Below are 25109 nucleotides of genomic sequence, written 5' to 3'. Positions count from 1 at the left end.
ATATATGTGAGAATTTATATACAGGACCCTACTATTTATTAGTTCAACAGTCTACAATTTGTAGTAAAAAGAAGTATTCTGCAACCTTGCCCAGCTGCTCTTTGAGCCGTGTCACAGTTCCCAGCATTTCATTGGCTTCCTCTTGGGAAACTTCTTTTGTAACAAGTTGCACTGTTCTTGTAACTGCTTTGTACTGAGCTTCCATTGCAGGCAATTTCTGCTTGATATTCTGAAAGAAGAGTTTAAAAAAATATTTCAACAACAGTATTTATGAGTTCATGGGAGATAAAAGAATGATGAATGACATATATTGTAATTGTAAATTATTTTCATCACTGATTTCAGTGAACACTGGACCATATTTCAAATCCATGAAAACTGAGCCAGAGAGAATCAGTCAACTCAGCTGAATGTGATTTGAAACTACAAAGAAAGAAATATCTACTGAGACAGTGTTTTGGAAATTTGCTCTAAAAATGTCACTAATAGAATACAACTATATATTCTTTAGAGATAGCTGAAATCATACCCAAAAAAAAGGCACCACTGGTAAAAACCCCCAGTTAATAATGGGAATGTATATTGAAATAATTTTATGTTATCAGAATTAAATAGTCGCAAGTTTCTTTCTTTTGAAGGAGGATGCAAGAAAAAAAGGAAGACACTTACTTCTAAATCTTGCACAAACGTTTTAACATCGTGAAAGGACACTTCTACAGGGATTGAAAATTTCGTATTGCTTCCATCAATAAAAGCTGTCAAATGGGCCACACCATCCACATACTCCTTCCTCATTTTGTCCACTTCATCTGCTCGAGCATACTAAAAAAGAGAAAGTAAAGGAAAAAATAAAAAGAAAAACAAACAAAAACCCCCGAACAAAACAAAAAACCCAAATCAGACCAAATTAGATACCTAGCAAATAAGTAATGATTTAAGAGAATTAGCATGTTTTCAGTTCAATTGTTTGCCAGAAAAATGACATTCAATGAAATACAATATAATGGAAAGTTATCTAAATTAATAATTTTCATTCATTTCAATAGTAATGATGCTATGATTAACAGCATGTATACAGGAGGTCAGCCTCTTTTAAGGTCTGGGGAATGTCAGACTCATTTGTTTCTATCCTAGAATCAACAGTCCAATTCATTCCTCACTACCTACAACATCAATTTTGAAAATTCAGCAAAGAGAATAGAACATGAAAAGCCTAGAAAAGCTAAAGAATAAGGAATATCCTAATAAAGGAATGCTGGCTGGGGGAAGGGGAAACACATGCCTTAGAAAGTAGCAAGAGCTGCATGAGACAGAGGGTGAAAAAGCCTGTGAGAAAAAAAAAAAACCACATAGCCAGCATATGAAAGAAGCTGCATAAGTAGTGGAAGAGACATTTACATCAGTGAATCACCCTAAATAGCATCAGCAAGTAAAGCTTGAGAACATTCTTGTCAACAGTCTGGAAAAGTTACAATAGAAGAGAGCCAATAATTTTTTGCTTTTCCTTTTAACTTGACTGCATAGGAGATAATAATGAGAGTAAAGAAAACAGATTCAGTACCTCCAAACAGGCAACTGCTATTTAAAATCACTGAAAGAAGACAATATTGATAGATGTATACTGACTAGAACAAAGATATTTTCTAACATGTTTGTGAGGTGTGAAATAGTTCTGTGTAATTAAGATCACATCTTCTCTTTGATTTTTAAAGAGGAAATATAGAAATCACAATTCTTTTCGCATCAGATGAATCTCTTACATGAGTAAAGGGTAGGTTTATTAGTTTACAATCAGAGCCTGCCTGTAGTCAAGATAGAAGCAAAGTCTGACCAAAATGGGGAAAAAATTTAGTTAATAAATTAATTATTGTCCCTGCTTATGGTTACAGTAGAAAATTTTATCAAAGAGTAGTGAAAATAATCATTTTCACCATTTTCACTCTTTAGATTTACAGGGCTTTTACAGTAGGAATAGGCACTGAAAACCAGTCATTTTCTTCATAGAACAGTAAAAGTTATGTATAAATAACATTCACTGTGTCAAGACAACTGACTGATGAAAAACTACAGCTTATTCTAGCTGAAAATGTTCCCTCACCAGTCCCAAAATAGCTGTATAACCAAAAAGGTAAATAAAAGAAGAGCCCAAATACAATAAATTACTGTCAGGGAGTAATTTCTAATTAAATACTGATGGACAGTTAGGCACTTTAGAAAGCTGTCCTGTAGTCCTGCTAACAGGGCAATCTGTCCTGCTTGCCTGAAAATGACAAAGTAAATATTTAAAAGTAACAAAGGCAAAATCTCTTACCTGCTTAACTTGCATAAACAATTCTCTCCATCTTCCATTTAGCAACAGAAGCTGTTGTTTAAGATCTCTGGAAATGGTCTCATCACATGTTTCAATTAGAAAATTACCAGCATCATTCATGGCTGTGTGCTGTTGGATCCAATGAGGTAAGTGCCGGAAGAAATCCTGAGGACGAAAATAAAAACACAGTTCCAAAACCTTTTCAATTAGTATTTATCTTAAATCATAAAACTAAAATTTAATCACCCACTCATGACTTGATAAAAACTCGTTGAACAATTATCCTCTGATGCTCTTCACATCAAATATGCCATAACAAAATTTTAATTTTTGTGAATATAACCTGTGGAATTAAAAATTACTGCCAGTTTACTTACAGCTCATTTTACTCCAGTGAGTGGCTTCAGTTAAACTGATGAAATTCCTCCTTAAGAGAAAACTCCATAATTAAAAATGCTGTTAGGGCTTAAGTATTTTCTGTGTTGTCCTTAAACAGTGTGGGCTGATAGCAACCCAGCCACATACAGCCTGTGGAGAGGTCCCTCCCCTGCTGTGAACCACATGCAGCTTTCCAAGGTCTGGCCTCTCAGAAGACCTGTGAAGACTGTTTTTTTTATAATCACTGCTTCCTCCTATCTCAGAGCAGGTGAGCACAGGGGGGAAAGAGATGGCTGTCAGTGATTTTGTCCCCCTCACTGAGACAGCCTCATAGACAGTATCCATCTTGTAGGTAGGTACATGCATATAAACTGGTAGAGAAGACAAAGACCAATTCCCTCCTCTTCTCTGTTCCAGACAATGGGCAATTGTTCCTAAGGCAGGTATCTCTGGGCTTTATGACTCCACCTATATCTGTAAACAACAGTACACAAGCACTGTCTCATGACTGTCCACATCTTCTCTGACATGGTTTTCTTGTCCCTGCTACCCTTCTCCCAAACAATGCACAGTTCAATGAATGGCACAGTCTGTTCCAAACACACTGGGTCATAAGGGTGCCTTCCTCCAGGGGAGAAGGAGTAATCAGAAGGATTCAAGCCACCTGATCCTCAGGATTTAGGAAGGGGGCAGTGATCCATTTTGTTTATGACTATCAATCTACCCTATAATTCCAAAACCATTCACCTTCCACATGACAGTCCAATACAATCCTTTACCCAATGGTACATGAGAAAAATTCCTACCCAACCACTCTGTCAGCCATCCCAAGTTCCAGAGCTACAGTTCTGAAACTGTATTTGTCAAAACTCATCCACATATAAAAGTTCAGATGCAGCTGTAAAGGAAAAGTCAAGTGGTTGTATACTGGTCAAATATCCTGAAGAGATAATTGAACAACACACACTGTTTCAGTTCCTTAAAGCTGAGATCAATAGGATTCAGGTGCTCTGTACTGATGTATCAGTGAATAAATTTAATCAGCTCAGTAAACTGCATCTGCAGTTTGAACCTTTTTCCACTTGCAGTGGAGCAATCCCCTTGCTTTGTTTAAAGGCTAACCTTTATGAGCACATCCAAAATAAATAAATATTACTGCATCTGCACTGGTCAGCTTTCCAATGGTCTGGCTCATTAGAGGGCAAGAAGAAAAAAGCACGTGGAGTAAACTACTCATATCCTTGTTTCTGCACACTTATTCCCACAAACCATCACCTTCTCAGACCTGGCTGGAGAGGCTCTCCATCTCAGAAGCCAACCTAAGACGTGTTAAATTTAAAAAAGTTTGGAAGATACTGGAAGCACATCTCATTCTCAACTCAAACAATGCAGCTCTTTTTAAGGAAGTCACCACATGAGATCTAGAAGCTCTCTAAAACCTTTTGGATACAGCTGTGTGAGAAAAGTGTAGGAGGGTGCAGTTAGAATGAAATTATGGAAAGAGGTCCTGGAAGTAAACAAATGAACTGTAGAAGGAACCGTTTGAAAAATTCAAGCGCATATTGATATTTTTTTTGCAAGGTCTTCAGTGTTACAGGTTCACAATAAGGTTTCTGAAAACTGAAGCCAACAAGAAAGCCAACAGGCTACTTTCTTTTCCAAATCAAACATGCTGGTCTGGAAATGCTACAGAGATAATGGAGAGAAGAAGAAGAAATCATGACAGCATGATGAAGGGCTACCGCATTCTTTGCCTAGGATAGAATATCCTGTATTTAAGTAATATAAGTAAGGTCTGGAAATGGGCAACTTTGTATCATAATACTGATATCTTTGTGGGTTTACAGAAAAAATATTTTGAAATGTTTAAAAATGTTTGACACCATATTCCAAACAACAGTTATCATCTTTTACCTGGTATTCCAGATGTTTTTCTTCATGGCTGTAAGACTATTAATTTTACAAACCACTATAAGAATTTATTTTTGTTTTAATAATCAAATATTAAAACTGCTAAATCAAACCTATCCTTGGAACTAAGTGAACATTATTGCTGTGGAGAGCTTAAATCAAGATTAAAAGTAGAAGTAACTTTTAAAATATCTATCTCAGTCTACAGACAGATGCTACCACTCAGTAACCTTTAACAGGTTTGAGCCAATGTAATTTTTAAAAAAAAATTTCATTTTGGGAGGACTAAAGTTTCATGTCTAAGGTTTTCAACAAGATTTCTTGAAATTTTTGAAATCATATATGAGAATGAAAAGAATTACTTATTGGATTTATGTTAGAAACCAAAGGCAAGCATACACTGTATGGGTATGTTCAAATTTCTGCTTTGAAAATCTTTGAAGATAAAGTTATACATGTAATCAGAAAATTAAATGTTTCGATTTTATTCATAAACATGGATTTAAGAATATTTCATTTTAATCATTGTCCAGTTACATAAAACATACACCAGTATCTAAGATCACCCTGATCAGCAGAAGGCATCCTTCTTGCCCAGTAGTAATTGTTTGAATCTATGTTATCCAGACTGGCTTTTTCACTGGTTTATTTTTATTGAAAAAGTGTATTCCATTAATTTCCATCTGTTTAAACTAACAAACTTTAAAAGAACATATACGGGTTTTTTTAATGTAACATTAAATTAAAAAACTCATTCCTGACCTGATATCAGTTTGCCATCTTACAGCCCATGAGAACCCTACTTTAGTGTTAAGAGCTACATAGCTGCTACTTCGGGATCAGCTGCAAATTCAGCACTTAATAAACACAGGAATATTCAAATCATTCCAGGTTATTATTGAAGGTTTACAAACTTAAATCCCAGTGCTTCAGTACTCTAACATTGCAACAGAAAAAAAACCAAAAAAACAAACCAAAACCAGAAGAACTATCTTTATAACTTCAGATCCCCAAAATCAATTGTCAAAAAGATTTCTGAAATGCCAGGGAAATGGGTTAATTAATCAGCCACCAAATATAACAACACATACTAATAATACTGCTCTTTAAAGGTAATGAGTACTGAAATGTGTCACCTAGAAAAATCAGTGGAAATGTCTTTATAGGTAGTCCATGATTACTCACTTTGGTGCTAAGAGCTGTATTTGCCTTTGAATGAATCATGCAACATTCCTACCTCTGAGCAATACTGCTGCCCTATATTCATGGCAAAGATGCCTCTAGCCATGGTACCACAGATGAGGCTTTCTCCATTGTGTATATATGTATTTGTATAGATATATTTTTCTCTAGATGTTATATAAGCAGACACTGAAACTCCTATGTTGAATGAAGACAGGATGTCGAAATCTGAGCAAAACCTAAGCAAATACAGAAAAAAACCCCAGTGTTTCCACAATTTACAAAACAGCCATATGAATACGCTACTAGTGCATACCTTTTTGGAATGTTCAGGCTGATTCAGCATTTTTTCAGCATCTTCAAGCCAAGCTTGTAGACCTGCCACAGTGCTGCTGTATCTGTCCCAATTAGCAATTACCTCTTCCAGCATGCTTCTGACACTTCTCACCTCTACTGAGAGGTTCCTCCACTGAGCTGTGGTGTCACTCATGAATTTCATCACATTCTCAACTTCTTCCACTGAGATACAGGAAAGACATTGATTATTTTGTTTCATTACCATTTCTGTAAAGATTAACTTTATATCACGCTTATTCACTGTCATCAGGGAATGTTATTTTACTGTAACTTCTACTTCAGTAGGCTTTTATAACGAATGTTCAGTTCTTAGCCCAATTTTAGCACAAGATCATGACTGAGAAATTAAATGCGTGAATTAAAGGCTTAGGAAAGTACATAAAATGAGTGCTAAATTAAAACAGTAACACTGCATATTGTGTGTGGTGTCCATTTCAAATCTGCAATAAAAGAAATCAAGAGACAGGCTTGACTTAAAAATAGCAGAAAATGAGAGCTGCATAATATAAAAACACATATTATGTCTACATTGAAAAGTATGGAATGAAATTCTGATCTTTCTGCCATTGACTTTGAAACCAAACTGCTGCTAATTTTTCCCATTTAACTTTTAGCATTTTCCACATGGCAAGAAAGAAAAAAAATGTGTCCTCATTCCAGTGGAAAACAAACAGAGAGAAGAAAAAAAGGGCAAGAAAATGCTAAGACTTCACAAAATATTCAGAATATGTTTGTTTTAAAGAGTTTTTAGCTAATTTGAACTGCTATTGCTGATTTCATACATGTTAGTATTTTTTCTTTAGGAAAGAATTTGCTACTGGATTTTATTAATAGCATTGAATAAATATGTGACTTTTGTTCTTTTTAAGAATACCTTGAAAAAATGCTTTTGTAAAATCTGGTTATCACTATCAATTTAAATTTCACAACAAATAAAGGTTTGTGAAATTTCTCTCCATTTTCTCCCCCCCACCTTAGCAGAAGATGCAACAATCCTCCAAAGACATTATTGTGCTACAGATTAAAGTGATCTCATGTCTGTAATTATCTAGGTCAAATACTCCCCTCGAATCCTCACTGAACTCAGCAGTATTCAAGAATGACAGGAGGCAGCTGTTGAATCAGCTATACCTTTTTTTTCATGTATGTCCATACTGCAACTACCATTTGAGTTCCTCTTGCAGGTTTTCACACTTAATGAAGAACCTCCAATAAACCAAGGGATGATTTTGCAACTACAATAGTGGGACCAACTCCCAGTTGCCTTTTTCTTTTAAATTAAGTGAAGCCAGGGAGCATTTCCAGGCACTATAACACGATTTTCCCTACTCCTAATTTGGTTTCTGTCACAATTTTTTATCCCAAATTAACAACACTGAAATAATCCAAGAGTTAGCACGGCCAATGGGCTTTTCCCAGCAGGAAGTCTGAACATGATCTCCTCCCTCCTCTGGAGATTCAGAAGCAGCAGCCTGCTCTGGTCCAGGTGTCTACATGCTAGTGACAAAAGAAATATAGACACTTACCTGAGCCATTTGCTTTGGCATACATTTCAGCTGCTCGTTTCAAGATCTGGTAGGTAACTTCATACTGCTCAAAGAACTTACTATTTTCAATAACAGACTGAAAAGAAAAAAAGCATTGTAACAGATAAAATAAAGATGGGTATTAGGATTAGCAATAATTTATATAAAATTACATCAGGACATTGGTGACAACATTTAACTTCATTACTCCTCCATTCATATTTTCATAATTATAAAATATTTTAATACCATAATTATAAAACAGAATACAAATGTCATCTTTTCAACTGAATGGTAGAGCAGAGTATATTATTTTAAATAGAGATTTATTTACTTTCCACATGGAAAGGTTATTTGAAATTTTCTTATTTGCTGTCTTGCTGGAAATCACTAGCATATGAAACTTAGAATGTACAGAAACTGAGTAGCTAACAAGTTATTTAATGAAAACTGTTTTACATTCAAAACTAAGTGAAATAATTTTAATAAAACAGAAATTTCTCTTCATATATATCACCACAAAAATCAAATCCAATTGTTCCTGTACTAAGCCTTTGCAGTTACACCTTAACAGATGAAAAACTTTGCTTTATTCTTCAATTTTTCTTTACCTCCTTTGCAACTGCCAAAAAGTAAGATCACGGAAACACTGCACAAAAAGAAACACTGCTGCTTTTCCAAAGTGTGACACAGTGCTGTTCCTTTGTGAGTGATGGTTTAGCTCTGTGATGTGTTATAGTGCGATGAATAAATTATCTGGAAATATTTTGGTAAAAAAGCTATGCCTCTGACATTTATGCCTCCTCATCCCTTATGGCAAATGAAAGTGACCTTTTCTTACATGTCTTTCAGAAATGTTATTTCCTTTAAGTGCAATACAGAATTACAGCTCTACATTATGCAAGCACATTATATCTAGCATTAGCAGTGTTAAAAGATGAAGGGAAAGGTAGCATTGGGAATGGTTCCGTAATTTATGTTACATCTCACCCATCCTCAGCTACAGATTACAAAATTAAGGAATGCATACCCCACATATGTCTGTACAAGCTTTGGAATGCTAGAAGAGACAAAATCAGGCAAGTGTGATTTTGATTAAACCAGGTTTCAAATGAAGTCCATCTTCAATGTACTTTGAGCAGGAGAATCAGATCTTGTGTGTTCATAAACCCATATTATATAACATGAAAAAAGCACTTAAAAATAATTCTGCCAGTATATATCTAAAACCCTTCTATTTAAAACCTTTGACAGTTGCTATGTCAGGTTACAACAGCTATCTAGTAGATAATTTAGAACTGTGTTTATAACTAAGGAAACTAGAAGTAAAAAACAATCACAATTTTTCTCTGTTCTTCTGTTAAAACAAAATCTGCCATGTATGAAAACCTACAGGTTTTATCATGAATTGTATGACAGACTCATGATTTCACCTTTGCCAAACCCATGCAGACATATTAACCTGAAACAAAACCTCCAAGACTTCAGATGAAAGAGAAAAAACAATTATATAACACTGATATCAAGAGCTATCTGAACTATTTCCAAAAATTAAATAAAGACATTTTACTGATTGATACTGTCTACCATCTGACAAGACTCCTTGAAGAAAATTAGCAGCTTTCTCAAACCAGTGTAGCATATGATGCTAAAAAAGTGCTAACACAGCAGTGCTACAACACAGTTCCATGGGTTAAAATCCATGGATAACTGTACCTAGTATCTCCATTTCAGTGGAATTTGGCACAGTTTGTTATTCAGGTTGATGGTGTACAGTGTGTGCTGACCTTTACTTCTGGTGTATGACATATGATGTTAAGATGGTGTATGACAGGGTGAAAAGATGTTAAGGTTAAGTAAAAATCACCACTTTTATTTTTAAGCTACAGTACGTAAATATTTTCCAGGCATATGTTCTATAGAGATCCTAATTACGCATGTTCCTAGAATGCTGACATTCCCCAGTCTGTTTTGGCAGACAAACATACTTACATTTTTATCTCCTGCTAATATAATCACTCTGACTATAAGGTACTGACTACAGCTTTCCTATGTAAGACTCCTAATATACTGGAAGAGTAACACATGTCCCTCAGTCCTAGAAAACTGGTCCCAAATAAGCCAAAATACATCAATTCTCTTTCCATCATGTCTTGAAGGAGCAGAAGTCAAGGCCATTTCAAGAGTGAAAATGAGATTTATCTTCCTGTCCTGATTTCCTCATTTTGATGTTATATAGTTTCAAAAATAATGCAAGGAAGCATCTTCCTTCCCTAAAGATCACCTCAGCATCAGTGGTCTGAATTATAAAAATAATCAAGACAATTGCAAACCAATATACAAGTTAATAACTTCATGTTCCTTTTAAAGGAAAAAAAAAGAAAGTTACTAAAAAACCCTGAAAATTCAAGCTATGCACTTTTTTATTATTTCCTTCGTCACCTTCTAGTAGTTCTTTTTACAGTCTTAGAGAGTAAAAAAATGGACTACCATCCTAGTTAGTGCACATCACTCCAGCAAACTAAGTTAATTCAAGGAATTATCTGAATTTTGTAAAGCTTATCTATAAAAGAAGTTTAACTGACTCCTGAATTTTTGTGTATCCCTAACTGCTGAAGTTTAAACACTCTGAAGAGTGAGAATTTCAACCAAATTGCACTGAGTTTGACATTTTCTTTTCAAAGAAGTGGGGACATCAATAATTTTCTCTGCTCATTGACCTGGCTCTGAATGGATCTGTAACTGTATTAGTCCTTTTCAGACTTAATTTTTGTGTGCAAGTTCCCCCATATGGATTAGATAGAAGGGAAAAATATATTTAGACCAACCCAGCTTTTGACAGAATCCTTCATGCCCTAATGTAGAAGTGCAGCAGTACTGTCATTCTACCTACACTTGGCACTGCACGTGTGAATTAAAAAAGATGTAGCAGCGTAACACTGAAACAGAATTTATCAATGAACACTTGCAAGTCAATGGTTTCTGTTCCTCAGCATTGTAAATGGCTGATGCAGAGCTGGAGCAAACTCTTTCCAGAATAGAAATTTAAAAAAAGGATTCATATACTAATCCTGAGTAGGAAAAGAAAAATCATTCTTAAAAGAAGAAAATTACTCCCCTATAGGTATATTATATTAAAGAAATATATGAAGGTAAAATAACATTTTTTTTTATTAATCTTTTGGAAGACTCTAAAAATACTGTGTGTGAATGCATGCCAAAAGCCTCCTCTGTCTTTAACCCTTACACTGTGTATAGTCACTATAAAGTGCTTCTATGCAGGTGTAAAAGAAGATGAAATTAACTTCTTTGGAATTGCTGCAAAAAGGAAGCAAAAATCTAGGATTTGGAACTTCCAGATGTGCTTGCTAAATTAATCACTGGACAGCAGCTGGAATAATATTTCTCTTTTTCAAAAAATTATACAGAGAGAATGATTTTTACTTTTACCCTTTTGACTAAAGTTCCTCCATGGGGAAGACAGATTCATCTCTGAAGACATATTCCATAGGAATGCAGTCATAAAGTTGATGACTGACAAATTTGATATGTTTCTGTTATTTTATACAGTTTCTGTTATTTTATACAATTCTAGCAAACTTAAATATGAAAATTTCAAAAATGGTTATAAAGACAACCCCAACTTACAATATAATTTTGAAGAAGCAGTTCCACAGACTCTCGCCTTCCATATTTGATAATCCATGATTTTAACTTTGATTCTGCAAAGACTAAGAGTGACAGTAGACGGTACTTCAGTTCCAGAAACTCCATCTTCAACAGATGGAGCTCAGATGAAGAGACAACAAAATTAAACCTATAAAATGAATCACAGTATAGTAAAATACAGCAATATTCATTTTTGCAGAAGAGACTGAAAGCAGTTGAGACATTTTTCTAATCTTTCACCTCATTTAGAGTCTACAAACATTTAATTATGTGTGATGATATTCTGATGACTGCTCTTGAACAAGAAACTAATTCCATTTCTTTTTAATCGTAGAAAACATAATTTCACTTCTGTTTCTAAGTTTTGCAAAGTCATTTTTCTTTTTTTCACATGCATGGCTGTTATATAACATTTCTTCCAGGGACAAGTAATAACAGCATCAGTATAAAAAAAGTATTCCCATCCAAAATCTATTGCTTATTTTGATTCTCATCAATCTTAAAAGCATCAGGTTTTTCAGTATATTGTTGTATATATTCTAGGAGGTTTTTCCATCCATCTCAGTTTGCCACTGAGAAATATAACTAGACAGTGATCTCTGCATGAACAGATGAAAAAAGGAAACAGGCTCCCCTTCATGCACAGAAGCTTTTCATTTCAGATTGAAAGCCTTACCTGTCTGCCATATCCTCTAACTGGTCATGTGGAACAGGCACGCCATTAACAGACCTGGTCCTGTGGATCTCATGGAACGCCTTTTTGTGACCATCTATGTTTTTCAGCAGATCCTGAATGGATTTTAAGAGAGAGATATTGAGAAAGTGGGGGGAGGGAGGAGAGGGAGAGAAAAGGCTCACAGTAGGCTATCTAACTAATAAGCACAATTTTAAGCCGGCTCTGATGACTCAATGTAGTTAACTATTTGATCGTGCTCTCACATTTCCATGCAAGCTAATGCATACCACATAAGCATTTACATCAACTAGAACTTTTACACAGGGAACCCCCTTATGTGAAGCTCTGTTACAGACATGATGAACAATTATGAAAGATTTTAAAACAGGATACACTGCAAAAGGTTTAACAAAACAAGAACCCTTAACTGTATTAAATAATCTCTGAAATTCAGTCTGCCAATATGCTAACATCCCAAAAGCATAATCCTCCTAAATTTACTCTTTAAATCTTTGTAACAGATACTAACCTTTGCTAAGTATAGACTGAAATTTTAAGCAACTAATCTGCTCTACTATATATAGGAAGAAGCTCTATAGCTCCTTCTCTAAGTACATATTCCGTATTTAGTAAACTTTTCACTCTCTCACCATCAAAAGACTTCAGGGTGGCTGTCTCAGTACTGCACGAGCGGCTGCGGAATGTGGTACCCGACCCGTATTCCTGCGATCTGAACTGTACCAGTGAAAGCCCTACAGCAGAGCACACTCCAACTGTAACTAAGCAACACCGCTTCCAACGGCTTCCTGGAGATTACACATTGAAATGAATGACTGGCAGCAGTCTTTGAAGAGATACTGCTAGCAGTAACACGTCAAGTCCCCAGAGAACGGCTGAGAGGGCACAGAATGGTGGGGGTTTTTTACTGCAGACACACAGCTGCTAGCGCAAGGTGCTCAGAAGCCTGCTAGCAAAGAAGATTGCACAAAGGTTCCCCCTTTCTCACCTCAGGGAACAAAATGCAGGCTTCTGTACAGATCCTACATATGTGTTTATTCCTACGTGCCAAGGAAGGGCTTCTCCCCAGCCAATTCTCAGTGTTTGCACAGGAGGAATCAGTGGAAATTCTCTGGCTCAGCTCACCAAATGGCCCCATCCCCATCAACCTGCCTGGGTTTTCATTGTTTTCTGCTTCAGCCAACACCTTGCTGTGAAGAGAAACGAGCTAGGCTTTCTCAGATGCAGGTGATGTGCTGATTTTACCATGGTGAAAACTCCTGTGACTGACATAGTCTCACATAAAGGAAAGATTTGGAACAAATATCTCACCTACATTTGAGACCTTGCCATACAAGGGATGAAAATGATGCAAAGAGATGCCCCTAATGTGCACCCCTAACTGGTGAGTCAAAACCAATCACAGTAGTTCCATTCCAACACCAACAGGAAGCTCATGAAAACTTATATGCAGCATCCTCATAAAATGAAATCCTGCTCCGGGAAATGACCCACAACAAGCACAGACATTGTCCTTAATTCCTGGATCTTGGTAGCAATAGCAACTAAAATAAGCATAGGCGCTTGCCTGATCTCACAAGGTTTGTCCAAATAAGCTTGGACATTTTTACACATTTTGTACTAAATTCAATTAGGCCATAAGCTATAAAGTTCACTAAAATAACCCATTGTCAGATGAGACAAAGATGAAAAGGAAGCAATGATGTCATCTGAACAAATCCAAACAAACAAACAAACTAGAAGGCAGCAAGGAAACAAGGACTGAAAAAAATACATGAATACATTTCTGGTACTATCCAGTAGCACATTCAGATTCATGAATTCAAATCTGAGCAACAAAACAAACTCCAGGAACAAATATAATAATATATGCTTCTCTTGAAGCTTTTTCCATCCCACTCCCATGGGAAAACTCCCCTGGCACAGATTAACCTAAATCAAAGTTTATTTGTTGGCATGGAAATCCCTCACCACAGCATTTCTGATGCAAATAAAAACAGTTTAGGGCACACTCTTTTGTACTTCTTACAAATGTATCAAAAGGAGGTCTATAGTGTTCACATTCTAAGAACAAAAGAGTGTTTGACTTGTTAATTTTTTTAAAATAAAAGTTAATGAAATTTTCATTACAAGAGACAAGACCCTGAAAAAATCGTATCTTCCTTACAGATTTTAACTTTTTTTCTTTAATTTCATTACTTACTACTCAAGTTAGAAGAGCTACAATTGTTCTAACAAAAAGGAATCAGGTGACCATGAAACTTCTCAGCTTTTCATGATATAACATTGCTTTCTGATGAAAAAACCCTATCCATATCCTAAACACAAAAATAACAAATTTACAAAAAAAGTTTTAATATAGTAGTGATAGAAAAGAAAAAAAAGCAATACAAAACAATACAGCCTCAAGTACTGCTTTTCTCTACCCCATCTTTTCCCTTTCATTTACTGGTTCAGTTTCTTTTATCATCTCACCAGCATATTTTTTCACCAACACATTTTTCTCACACATATTATGCAAATCCACAGAAAAAACCACACCATTTTTGTTTTAAATGAGAACTTGGACTCAGCAAAGAATGATGGTACAATTATTTACATTCATCTGGAAAATTTCCTGTTTACCACAGCACGCTATCTGCCATCACAGATGGCTATCCTGCTATCTGTCATCACAGCACTATCAAAATTCACTTCATTCTCAGTTTCTCTCCCCCACGAATGTCACCTGCACTGACTATCAGCACAGTTAGTGCATTTATTCCCTTTTTCCTGTATCACCCAATTAGTTCATGCTGGTTGAACAACACACCCAATATTATGAGCTCCCTACACAATTTTATCACAGAAAAATTAAAATAGTAATACCTGACCTACTTCAGGTAGAAGAAGCAAAAAACATTTGAAAGCAATTCTGAATATCTGAATATTGGTTGCAAGATACACAGATGTCATAGTTCAAGTGAACATGACAAGACACCAACCTTTGGCCACCACCAGGACAACACAACCCACAGAAAGTAGAAATAATTATTTTTGCAGTGTATGGATCATTTAAAGCTGTGAAAACAATGGAGGGTTACACACAGAATGAATGCATCTCCATCTACCTTGTGTTGTTCAAGCTTCCTGTGTATTGTGTTTGCTGTTTCCTCATGAGCTTGCTGAACAGTTACTTCTTCCCTCAGAGCAGCCTCTGCCCTGTACAGCCAAGCACCAATGGTACCCAAAGGTGCAGGAAGGGATTTATCAAGGTGTATGTGCCAATCAAGCATCTAGGAAGTAAAAGGAAAAGGACTGAAATTCCTAAATAATACAAATAAGTGCATTTATAAAAACCATACTTTACACTGTAAAATCAAACCCCCATCTAACAGAGTATAACAATAGACGTAAGTCTAGGTATATTATTCCACATGAGTTTGGAAATTACAGCATTCTCACAGGCAACAAAACCTCTATAAGAATTTGTTGATTTATCTATTTCCCCTTTCTGAATGGTAATTGAGTTACAGAATGATCACAAATAAACTGGAACAAATGAGAAGCAAAATATCTAGAATTTCATCAGTTAATAGGCACAGAAAAGGTATACAAGACCTTCTTCTACCAAAGTTATTTAATTCATACTCCCGCATAAAATCTTTATGTCTCTATTTTGAACATACTTTTTATATGTAAGGTTCACATGAGTCTCAAAAGTCTGTGGAGGGAAGAATACAGCAATAAAACACTGTGTCTTATTGGCAGTGCCAGATACGGGAGTGAAAACATAATGAAAATTATGTGAAAACTCCAGAATAATTTTAAACAGATCCTCTGTTAAATACATGACATTAAAAATATATATAGGCAGTATGGATATACACTAGTAATGATGTTTTAATAACTTTTAATTTGGGTAAAACAGTATAATTTGCTTAGAATTTTTCATTCAGTTGTTCAAAATTCCAATAATGAATATTAACACTAATTTACTACTGTTGAAAATAGGTCAAAAAAAGAATTAAAACCTCATTTATTGGTGAAGTATTCAGTATTACACAGAAATTTATTTTTTTAGTTATACTAAGAAATGTTATATTAGAATTTCTCAAATAACTAGCAATTTACATTGGAACATTGCGTTTGGAAGTTGCATTGTGTAAGCTTTTCTTTCTATCAACAACATCTGGAACTTGGCCGAGTACTGTCACCACTCTTTCAAGTAAAGGGAAATCTCAAAGTATAGTCTTTTTCTTGAAGTTCGTATTACATCTTTGAGCAATATTAAAGATGATAGTGCAGTAAATATTCTCAAAACAAACAGGAAATAATTCAGCAGTGCCAGAAATTTGGTCCACTTTTAGGTTCCTAATCCCTAATAAAATCAATAGCAAACAGGTGTTTAAATTATTTTAAAATCCACCGTTCATTTAATAAAAAATATATATAGCATAATGATTTTCAACTTACCCTGGAAGTAACTCTCTCCCATGCTTGCTTCACCACAGCTTGATCAAGTGATAATTTACCATCTTTCCTTACTGACTGGGTTGCAAGTTCAAACTGTTTTCTTTTTACCTCATATTGTACTCTGAAATGCTTATATGACTGCACAAAGAGAAATCCAAATCAATTGCAGTAGAGAGTGAAAGAGTTAAATTCGTTAACATTCATGGAGTACCATAACCTATGTTATGGAAACCTATGTATGGAAATTTTGTACTGATATCTGTCCTAATCTTCCCCAAAGAGGAACAGCATTTCTTAATTTACATGTATATTTTTTATTTATATATAGATAGGAATTTTGTATTTCTCTTCAGCTATCAGATGCATGAAACATACATGAAATTAGATAATAATTGATCAGATAAAATTGTAACTGGATTTAATGCTACTTGGGACAGTGAGACAGTGACATTTAGAGAACAGTCAAGCTTTGGGCGAAAATTTAGGCCAAGTTTTGTATTTCTGATTTAGACATTAACCTTTGAGAGAGTGAACGAAAATAAAACTCTTAAGTCCTGTCCTCTCCACCTGTCACCTCATCCAGCCTTCAGTCATACCTCCTATCTGAGCTAAATCATGCAGGATCTGGAGGGATGGCACAGACACATGCTCTCTTCTAACTAGGACAGTCCTTCACACTGCTGGGAAAAGCTCGGTGTCAGGCCAACCATCTGCGCACTGTCCTATGTAGCAAAGCTGGAGCTGGCATTATAACTCCTCCACCAACAAAAAGACAGGACACTGTGTGTCCCTATTTCTTTAAACACTGTAGTGACTCTCATATACACAGACTGCACAAAATACTGCAGTACCTGTTACACATAATGATGACAAAGATTTGTAATCATACATAATTTCTCTGCTGCTTACCTGATACTTCTCTTGTAAGCTTGTTTCTGCCACCTGTGCTCGGGCTATGTCTCTTTCAAATTGTTCTGCCCACACCTTTAGGTCTCTTAGCACCAGTCTGTCTTCCTTCTATGATGTAGTACAACCACACGTTAAAAAAACCCATTGCAGCCTTTTAGGAGAGCTGACACATGTAGTCCAGAAATTAACATCTCTATAGCAAGTCAAGGTTATCAGTTGTAGTGAAAGCAAATGTGCCCAATTCTCTCATCATTTACCTTCGTACAGTCCAACTGAAAAGCATTTTCTCAGTTGAAAAGCATTTTCTCAGTATGAGAGAAGTCACCAACTAGACATTAGTCTTCAACAGATTAGCAAAGTCAATTTTCAGTTGAAAAGTTAATTGAGCTGAGACAGGAGAGGATTTTTTAATCTTTTACCACCATTTTATTAGCTGGTCTGCTGTTGCTGAAAATAAAAGTTATTGTCTGATTGACTTCACAGTAATCCTTGACATAAAGCTCAAAATCCAGAAGTTAGCAAAATATTTAGAATATTTTCACATGGAAAGTGAAAAGAAAGAAAGAAACCCCAAGTATATTAAATTTCTTTTCCTTCTATGTCGTTTTATGGCTTTGAAGAAAAGCATATTTGTTTTACAGTTTACCACTTCAGTCTGTCATGGCACTGCAGTTTGGTAAGGCTGCAAAGTTTTCTGCAGAATTCAGTAACCTGGCAGTGGACAAAAGAACACTAACAGGAAGTCTCAGGTCTGTGAGCATGTTATAAGCAAAAGTTATCAGGAAATAGAAAGTATTCTGTGCACTGTGCACTGGTCAAGAAGGACACAAGTGTCCCTCTCAGATTTCCAAACAATGAACCAGATGTGTTGGCTGTTAACTAGAAGCCACGTTTTGAAACCAAAGAAGCCTTATTACTGCCAATTTGCCAGAAACAGACAAACAACAAATTTGTCTATTACAGAACAAATACATCATGTAAGCTAATCACCTAAAATGAGTCACACTTCAAGCATTATGTGAGAGAAGAAATACTGGACCATGGGATAAAAAAAAAAAGAGTAGTCACTGCCTGCATTTAACAAACAAAGTACTGTCTTGTAAGAAACTAACCTGACAGGGGAAAGAAGCCAATTCATGGTTCCTTTCCTTGAAAGCTGCCTAAAATATGTAAAATATAATTTCCCCTTAATAATTTTTAAAAGATAAAGCTTTTGCTTTATTTCAGCCAAGGAAAGGACAGATTCCTCAGATAAGAAAGAAATCTTTGATGTATTTCTACTAATTCTTTTACTGAGCCTCTACTCAGAACAGTGGTAGTTGGCTGGACATAATTTGCACAACAGATTTGCAATTATCGCAGTTATCCTGACAGCCAGGTAGTTGCAGTGAGGTTAACATGCTGTTAGAGCAGCTGGGCTGGAACAAAGTTCTCTGTATCTCGTGCTCCTGTCTTCTCACACACACAGGCTGATACCTGAGAAACAGCATAGCACAGACACAACACTTCCCTGCTCTAGATACCTGTAAGACTGGGCTTTCCTTGGTGTCCCAAGAAGCCAAAACTCCCAGCACTTCCAAATTTTCAAATAATTTAAATATAGAGGAGGAGAATAAAATTTCTGTTCTTCTTGTCTGTGTGTGTGAATATAACATCAAGATTCTTTAAGAAAAACAGCAAATTAATGACTACCCCCCTATGAGGAAAATCATAGACTCATTTATGTTAGAAATTATCTCTAAGATCACCAAATCCAGCCAAGTGGAATATAAAAAAGAGAGCATCTTAACTCATTCAGCCATGAATAAAGGACTTTGGTATTAAATTTGCTCTATTCCTAAGAAGCTACAACTTTAGTGAGACTATTGAGATCTCTATTAGTATTTAGCTGCCAGCTCCATAAAAGCAATGCTAAACTACGCATCTTAGTGGACTGAAAATACTACAGCAATCTTACCAACTGAAAATTTCAGTAAGATGTTAGATTGAAGTCATGAAGGGAAGAAGTGTGTCCCAATGCTCTGTATATTACTTCTATAATTCACACGATAAAATTCAGTTTCATAAAACACTGTTTTATATTCCTCATATTAGTTAAGGTAAGACTTTGACAGGGCATCTATATGCTTGCAACTATTCATATAGTAAACTGAGCAAAGCAGGCATTTTGCAAGATTACCTCATCAGTTAAAAAATTTAAATTTAAAACTCATTTTGAGCAAATGTTTTTGAAATAGAGTATCCCTGGGATTAAAAATATCTCTATGGTATCTGAAGATAACACAGGAATAGCCTCACCTCTCTCAGACCACATATGGTTTCTCTCATACTAAGTTAACAGGTAGCATTTAGTCTTCAATATTATAAAAAAAGCATTTATTTAGGCAAATTTTGATCACTTTAATTGCAAAAGATGTAGATGCTTCAGCAACCACCTAACTGGACACTATAAATTACATTTTGCATCAATGCATGATGAATCTTTTATTTATTTATTCATATGTTTTCACAGGTTTCCAGTTCAGTACATCACTTACCACCTGCAAATTAAATTCTGTGGTCCTTGGTTGATACTAAAGCACTTTAAAGTCTCAGTTTGGGTAATCAACAGAAGAGATTCACTTTCTAAGACATCAAGGCACTTGTCATCGACACCCACCAGATTTAATGAGCTATCATTCTTAAAAAAAGACTTTCATTAGTGTCTAGTATTCTTACTCTTAATAAAAAAAAAATCAAAATGACATTCTCACTGATATGTAAACTATTTTCTAAAGTCTGCCTCTTTGAAGTAGCATACAGATGAGAAGATAAATCACCACACAGAAGTTATCAAGAATAAATTTAACTATTTGTGCTTTCTCCAGCATGAGGACCATTAATATCTGATCCCTTTATTTGAATATATCTAAAATCCTGTGGTTCATTCAGTATGCTACTTCCAAGCAGCATTTCTAAATATTAATTTATCCTTACACAATTTCATGAATGTTCACATATTTGTAGAGATGAACAGAATTGGAGCACTCAGCTGACAAGGAACATCAAAGAAGGTGTTTAGAGAGAAGAGTTTATGAGTTCTGATATGAAAATGGAGTACACTTTAAATTTGCAAAGAAAATTTCAGCCTAGAATCAGTATTTTATTAACTGATATGCCAGAGTTAATTTGAAAATTATATAATACAGAATACTGTACGGTTTAAAGAGCTTAAAATATAATGAGAATCTTAATTACGGACTGGAGAAGAAGTATTTTGTTTAGTTTCCTAACATGTAATTATAAACAAGGTGTACTGATCAAACTCTCAGGCACAGACACAATAGAATTTTCAAATACTACCTTTTAAATGAAAAAAAGTTTAAGTCTGCTTTTCAGGGACATGGAATCATTGTATTTCATATGTACTAAGAAAATGAAGTCCCTTCAAAAATGTTTATGCATAAATTCAACTGATTATGCTCTTCATTTTGAAAACTCTGGCTTATATATACATATAGGTTACTGGATATATATATATAGGTTACTGAAACTCACTCTCTGACAGCAGTATCACAGACACAGGGTGAATGCTGAGCCAGGCATCACCTTCAGGGATGAACTATTAATGACTGGCTGCAGAAGTAGACTAAATCCTTGGAAAAGCTCAGAAAGCTATTTTTGCAGCTGCTGCTCAGAAAATTCCTCTTACACTGGGGAACTCTGCTGGCATAAAAATGTCAGAGATGACAGGATTATCTTCTGAATTACTTGCTCATCAGAGCACAAGAAGAGAAAGACTTTACATCAGAAATACTTTGAGGGGGTGAGCTTTAAGTACAGCTAAATTTATACCATGATAAGGAAATCGGCAGAGCTTTTACCACTTCAAATCTCCTCTGGCTTAAGAAGTAATGTACTGGGGCTGTGTAAGGCTAAGGATTTATAAAGTCCCATTAAAGGTGCCCAAACTTGCTTGAATGGATTGAGAATATAGGACTAATTCTGCTATCAGCATAAATCTTTGCTTCAATACATCACTAGTTAGATATACATAATATGAGATGAAGATGAACCTTTGATCCTAGTAATTTTAAAATATTCTATTTTATAAATTTATTTAGAAAAAAAAATCCCAAGCAAAAAACCCCCAAGAATGTGGAATCTACTAGGCAATTAACTGGATCAGATCAAACTATAAACACTATTGACTGACTGCAGTGACACCTGCTATTTATTTCACAATGTATTCACTTCTGCAGTCTTCAGTTTCACCTCTGAATGCTCACTTCATATACTCTGTGTTAAGCTTCTGAATTTCTCTCAGTCAATACGAGAAAATTAGAAGTATCTAAAATTAGAAGTGTCTAGGATGGTTATAAAAGTATATTTTTTAAAATATCATCATTTAGATGAAAATGCACATCACACAACTACAAATGAATATTCTCCTTCCAAACTGCAAGCCACACACATCACTTACACAACCATACACTCTACTATCTACTTTATAAACCTAAAGACATACAAAAATATCCATCTAAAATGAGATTAGATGTGTAGAAACATTGAACTATAATCTATTTATTTCATGTTTATATCTATACTTAAGCGTAGTCTGATATTTATTATAGGAATGTTGACTTGCTTTTCTATAATATTTCTGTTAAGTTATTTGCAAAATTAAGTGTTAGGCTGTTGGGGTCAGCTCATGTAAGAGAGCAGATATTGTGTTAATGTATTGCTTTTCAGGAAAGATAAACTTAAGGTTAGCAAACTAATGTACATTAACACCCCCAAAATCTAAAGTCAAATAAGTGCAGGATGAAAAAATATAACAACCATGAAAGGTCCAATTCAAGCAATTATTCTGAGCATACACCCTTACCTTAAATTTCATAAAAGAAATGACAAAAGTTGGGATTGCTTGAAGTTCCTAGCAATATGAAACAAATGGGAAAACAAGAAGCAAGGAAAAAAAAAAGAAAAGAAGCAAAATAAAATAAAGCAAAGCAGGCAGAAAGTCCAGAAAGAACAGTAAGAGCCACACATGTAGGAATACAAGATGTACTTAGAACTATTAACAAGCTCAGGTGTCCATATCATATCTAGTGAAGTAGTTTTCATATTAGATCTGATTTCCAGATTGCTAGTCACTACATGATTTATTTTATCTGGAAAAATAATTACTTACCTTAGAGTCACTGTGTTTCTTTGAGATGTGTTGACTACACGAGTTCATACATGTTCATAGCTGGTCCATGCATGAGAGATTAGACCCCTTTTAGTTCTGAAAATGCACACACAACTAGCTGTTCCCTCTGACCACAAATAAGGGATAAGTTTCAATCATTACTCCACTTTGTCCAATGCAAATTCTTTCTGAACTGAGCATTGAATCAGGAAGGAAGATGAACAGGAATTTGTGTGGACAACACATCTTGAGGTAACACAGTGACAGCTGAGTTGGGTGGAGGGTGGGGGAAGAGGGTTAGAAATCTCCTCTTGCCCTTCCTCTCCCTACAAAAATCCCCCCAGACACAGTCCAGTCTGAAGTAGGATCCTTCTAACTAAATGTAGGCACCTGCAACTAGGATAGTCCCTTTTCAGTTCTTCAAGCAAGGTAGATGAAACCAGTTGTATCTAGCATCTAATGTCCAACTCATTCTACAGCAGGCACTTAACACATGTCAGGTAAAAGATATCCTTAAACAAGAAAATGGGATTAGTCCAAGAGTTCAGGGGACAAGAGTCTTGCAATGTTACCTCTTCCAGGTACCTGGATTGTTTGATAAATATTTCTTTAGACTATACTTCAGCAGGAAGACAGAGAGGCTAAAAATAGGGGGTTATACTGGTCACAAAACCAGAAAGCTTTTTAATCAACTGCCAGCAATGTTTTATATATCATTACCTAAGGGATGGATTGATCTGATTCTGTTTTATCTCTGTTAAAATGCTCTGCAACACAGGCTTCCAGAATATTTTTTGTTGAAGACACTGTCTTAAGAAAGATGTCATCTGGGAAAGTGTTTATCTTTTGCTGACTACAGGTGGAATGTCATAAGCTTTTAGATTTTAAAGATGAATCCTGTTCTAAGTAACTAAACTGAGCAAATAATTTAAAGATGGACATGGATCCTCCAGGACAGTAAAAAGGACTATAGTTCTTCCTCCAGGAAACAAAGAATGATGGCATTAGAAATTTAGTGCAATGTCAAACTCTTACTTTCTTCTCAAAGTCTGGAAGTTACTAGTTTCTGCACCATGACATGCAAGGGGTCAGCACTTCCACCAAAATTTATGTGGATTGCTATTGGAATATCTAAGAAGAGGAAGTGATTCTTTGATCAGCATATTAGCATGTCAAATTTATTTGTGTTGTTCTGCTTCCTAGTGATTCAAGTAGAATTCCTGATGCAGCTCATTATTTGCCCTTCCATAACTCGTGTGCTGTGGGTACAGCCAGAGACAGGCAGAGCATGGAATGGCTCAATCCTGTATTCTCCTGCATCATCTCTGCATAAAGTTCAGGGGAAGGGGGTGAGGTTGTTCCTCAAAACCCAATCCTAGCACAGCAGAAGGCCTGGCCAAGGCTGTTGGTAGCAGAAGCTGCCCTGTGTGCCATGGTAGGAGGATGGCAGGACTGCCTCAGCCTGAACGAGGCTTCAGTGGTCACTCAGTCCCTTCAGCAGCCCCACTGCTTAGTGGGATGCTGAGACACTGGCACATGTATGTACCCAGATTAATGGTGCAGGAAGGAAAATAGTAAGTTCCAGTGCTCAGGCACTGGAATCAAACAGCAAAGCTATGGCTTCCTTAGCCTCACACACAGACTCCTTTCAAAGCTCTTTTCTACCTCTGTAGGGAATGCAGAGAAACACAGATAAAAAATTGTTTCTTCTTTCTCTCTTGCTGGGGCTGAGCAGATTGTCTCAGCAGTGCTTCCCATGTTTGCCACGAAGAAAGCAAATCAGCACTAGGAAGTGAGTCATGATAACTTGGCATTGCTGAGCACAGCATTCCAGTGCAAAGCCAATACACTAGAGCCTACACAAAACCAATTCCAATGAAAAAACATGACTGAAAACAATTCCTTACAGCAAAGAGTTAAATATCAGTGTGAAATAGAAAGGAACCTCTGCTAAAACTTTAAATGCCTCTCAAGCATAAAAGCCCAAAGCCTGTTCCTAAGCAATATCTTAGACCATTCTTGTTCTTATCCAGAAACCCAGTGTGATCGAAATATAAATGACACATTGCTTCAGGCAACAAATTATTACAATATCATTGGTGTTATGCTTAAAAATCTGTTAAGGAACTTTAGGATCCATTGGTTTGTTATTATTTACTATTTACAAAAGTGCTATTTTTTGCTCCTGCTACTCCTGAAAAGAGGAAAATATCTGCAAGATCACCATATTATTTTGTCCACCTACTGAACATCTGCAAGACTTGTTCCTTTATTCTTGGCTAATCTTTCCCACTTTTCTTAGTGTGCTTGTCACTTGAACTGTTCATCAAAAGGAAATATAATAAACCAAAAGAAAGCTATAAAATGTATTTATAAAGCTCCCCCTTCATTATAATCTGGTTTTTATAGTTATGCAAGAGAAACTTACATCATTCTCTGGCACATCAGTCACTGTATGATGGGGATCAGGATAGTACTTCAAAAACTGGGCTACATAGGTCATGACAGACTTTTCATCTGGCTTTTCAACATCCACATCTAGAC

General features: G+C 35.7%; 1 protein-coding gene across 20 annotated transcripts in view; it reads right to left on the bottom strand.

Moving 5' to 3' along the window:
- Positions 1-25109, bottom strand: part of SYNE1 (spectrin repeat containing nuclear envelope protein 1) — a 293146-nt gene that overhangs the window by 198483 nt on the left and 69554 nt on the right. For 18 of the 20 annotated variants that reach the window (XM_039707342.1, XM_039707354.1, XM_039707356.1 and 15 more), the window contains 11 exons: positions 24994-25103; positions 17393-17500; positions 16484-16621; positions 15139-15303; positions 12011-12123; positions 11314-11482; positions 7666-7762; positions 6099-6301; positions 2312-2476; positions 670-822; positions 86-229 (listed from right to left, as the gene is read on the bottom strand). In XM_039707342.1, coding sequence (XP_039563276.1) covers positions 86-229; positions 670-822; positions 2312-2476; positions 6099-6301; positions 7666-7762; positions 11314-11482; positions 12011-12123; positions 15139-15303; positions 16484-16621; positions 17393-17500; positions 24994-25103 — 1565 coding nt within the window. Of the gene's footprint in view, positions 1-85; positions 230-669; positions 823-2311; positions 2477-6098; positions 6302-7665; positions 7763-11313; positions 11483-12010; positions 12124-12660; positions 12772-15138; positions 15304-16483; positions 16622-17392; positions 17501-22259; positions 22302-24993; positions 25104-25109 lie in introns of those variants that run through there. The other 2 variants (XM_039707359.1, XM_039707360.1) reach the window with 2 other exon arrangements.

The sequence above is a fragment of the Passer montanus genome, unplaced genomic scaffold, assembly GCF_014805655.1.
Source record: "Passer montanus isolate IOZ18808 unplaced genomic scaffold, ASM1480565v1 scaffold2, whole genome shotgun sequence".
NCBI lineage: Eukaryota > Metazoa > Chordata > Aves > Passeriformes > Passeridae > Passer > Passer montanus.
Note: the sequence above shows the minus strand (reverse complement) of the source record. Positions and strands in the feature narration are given on the sequence as shown.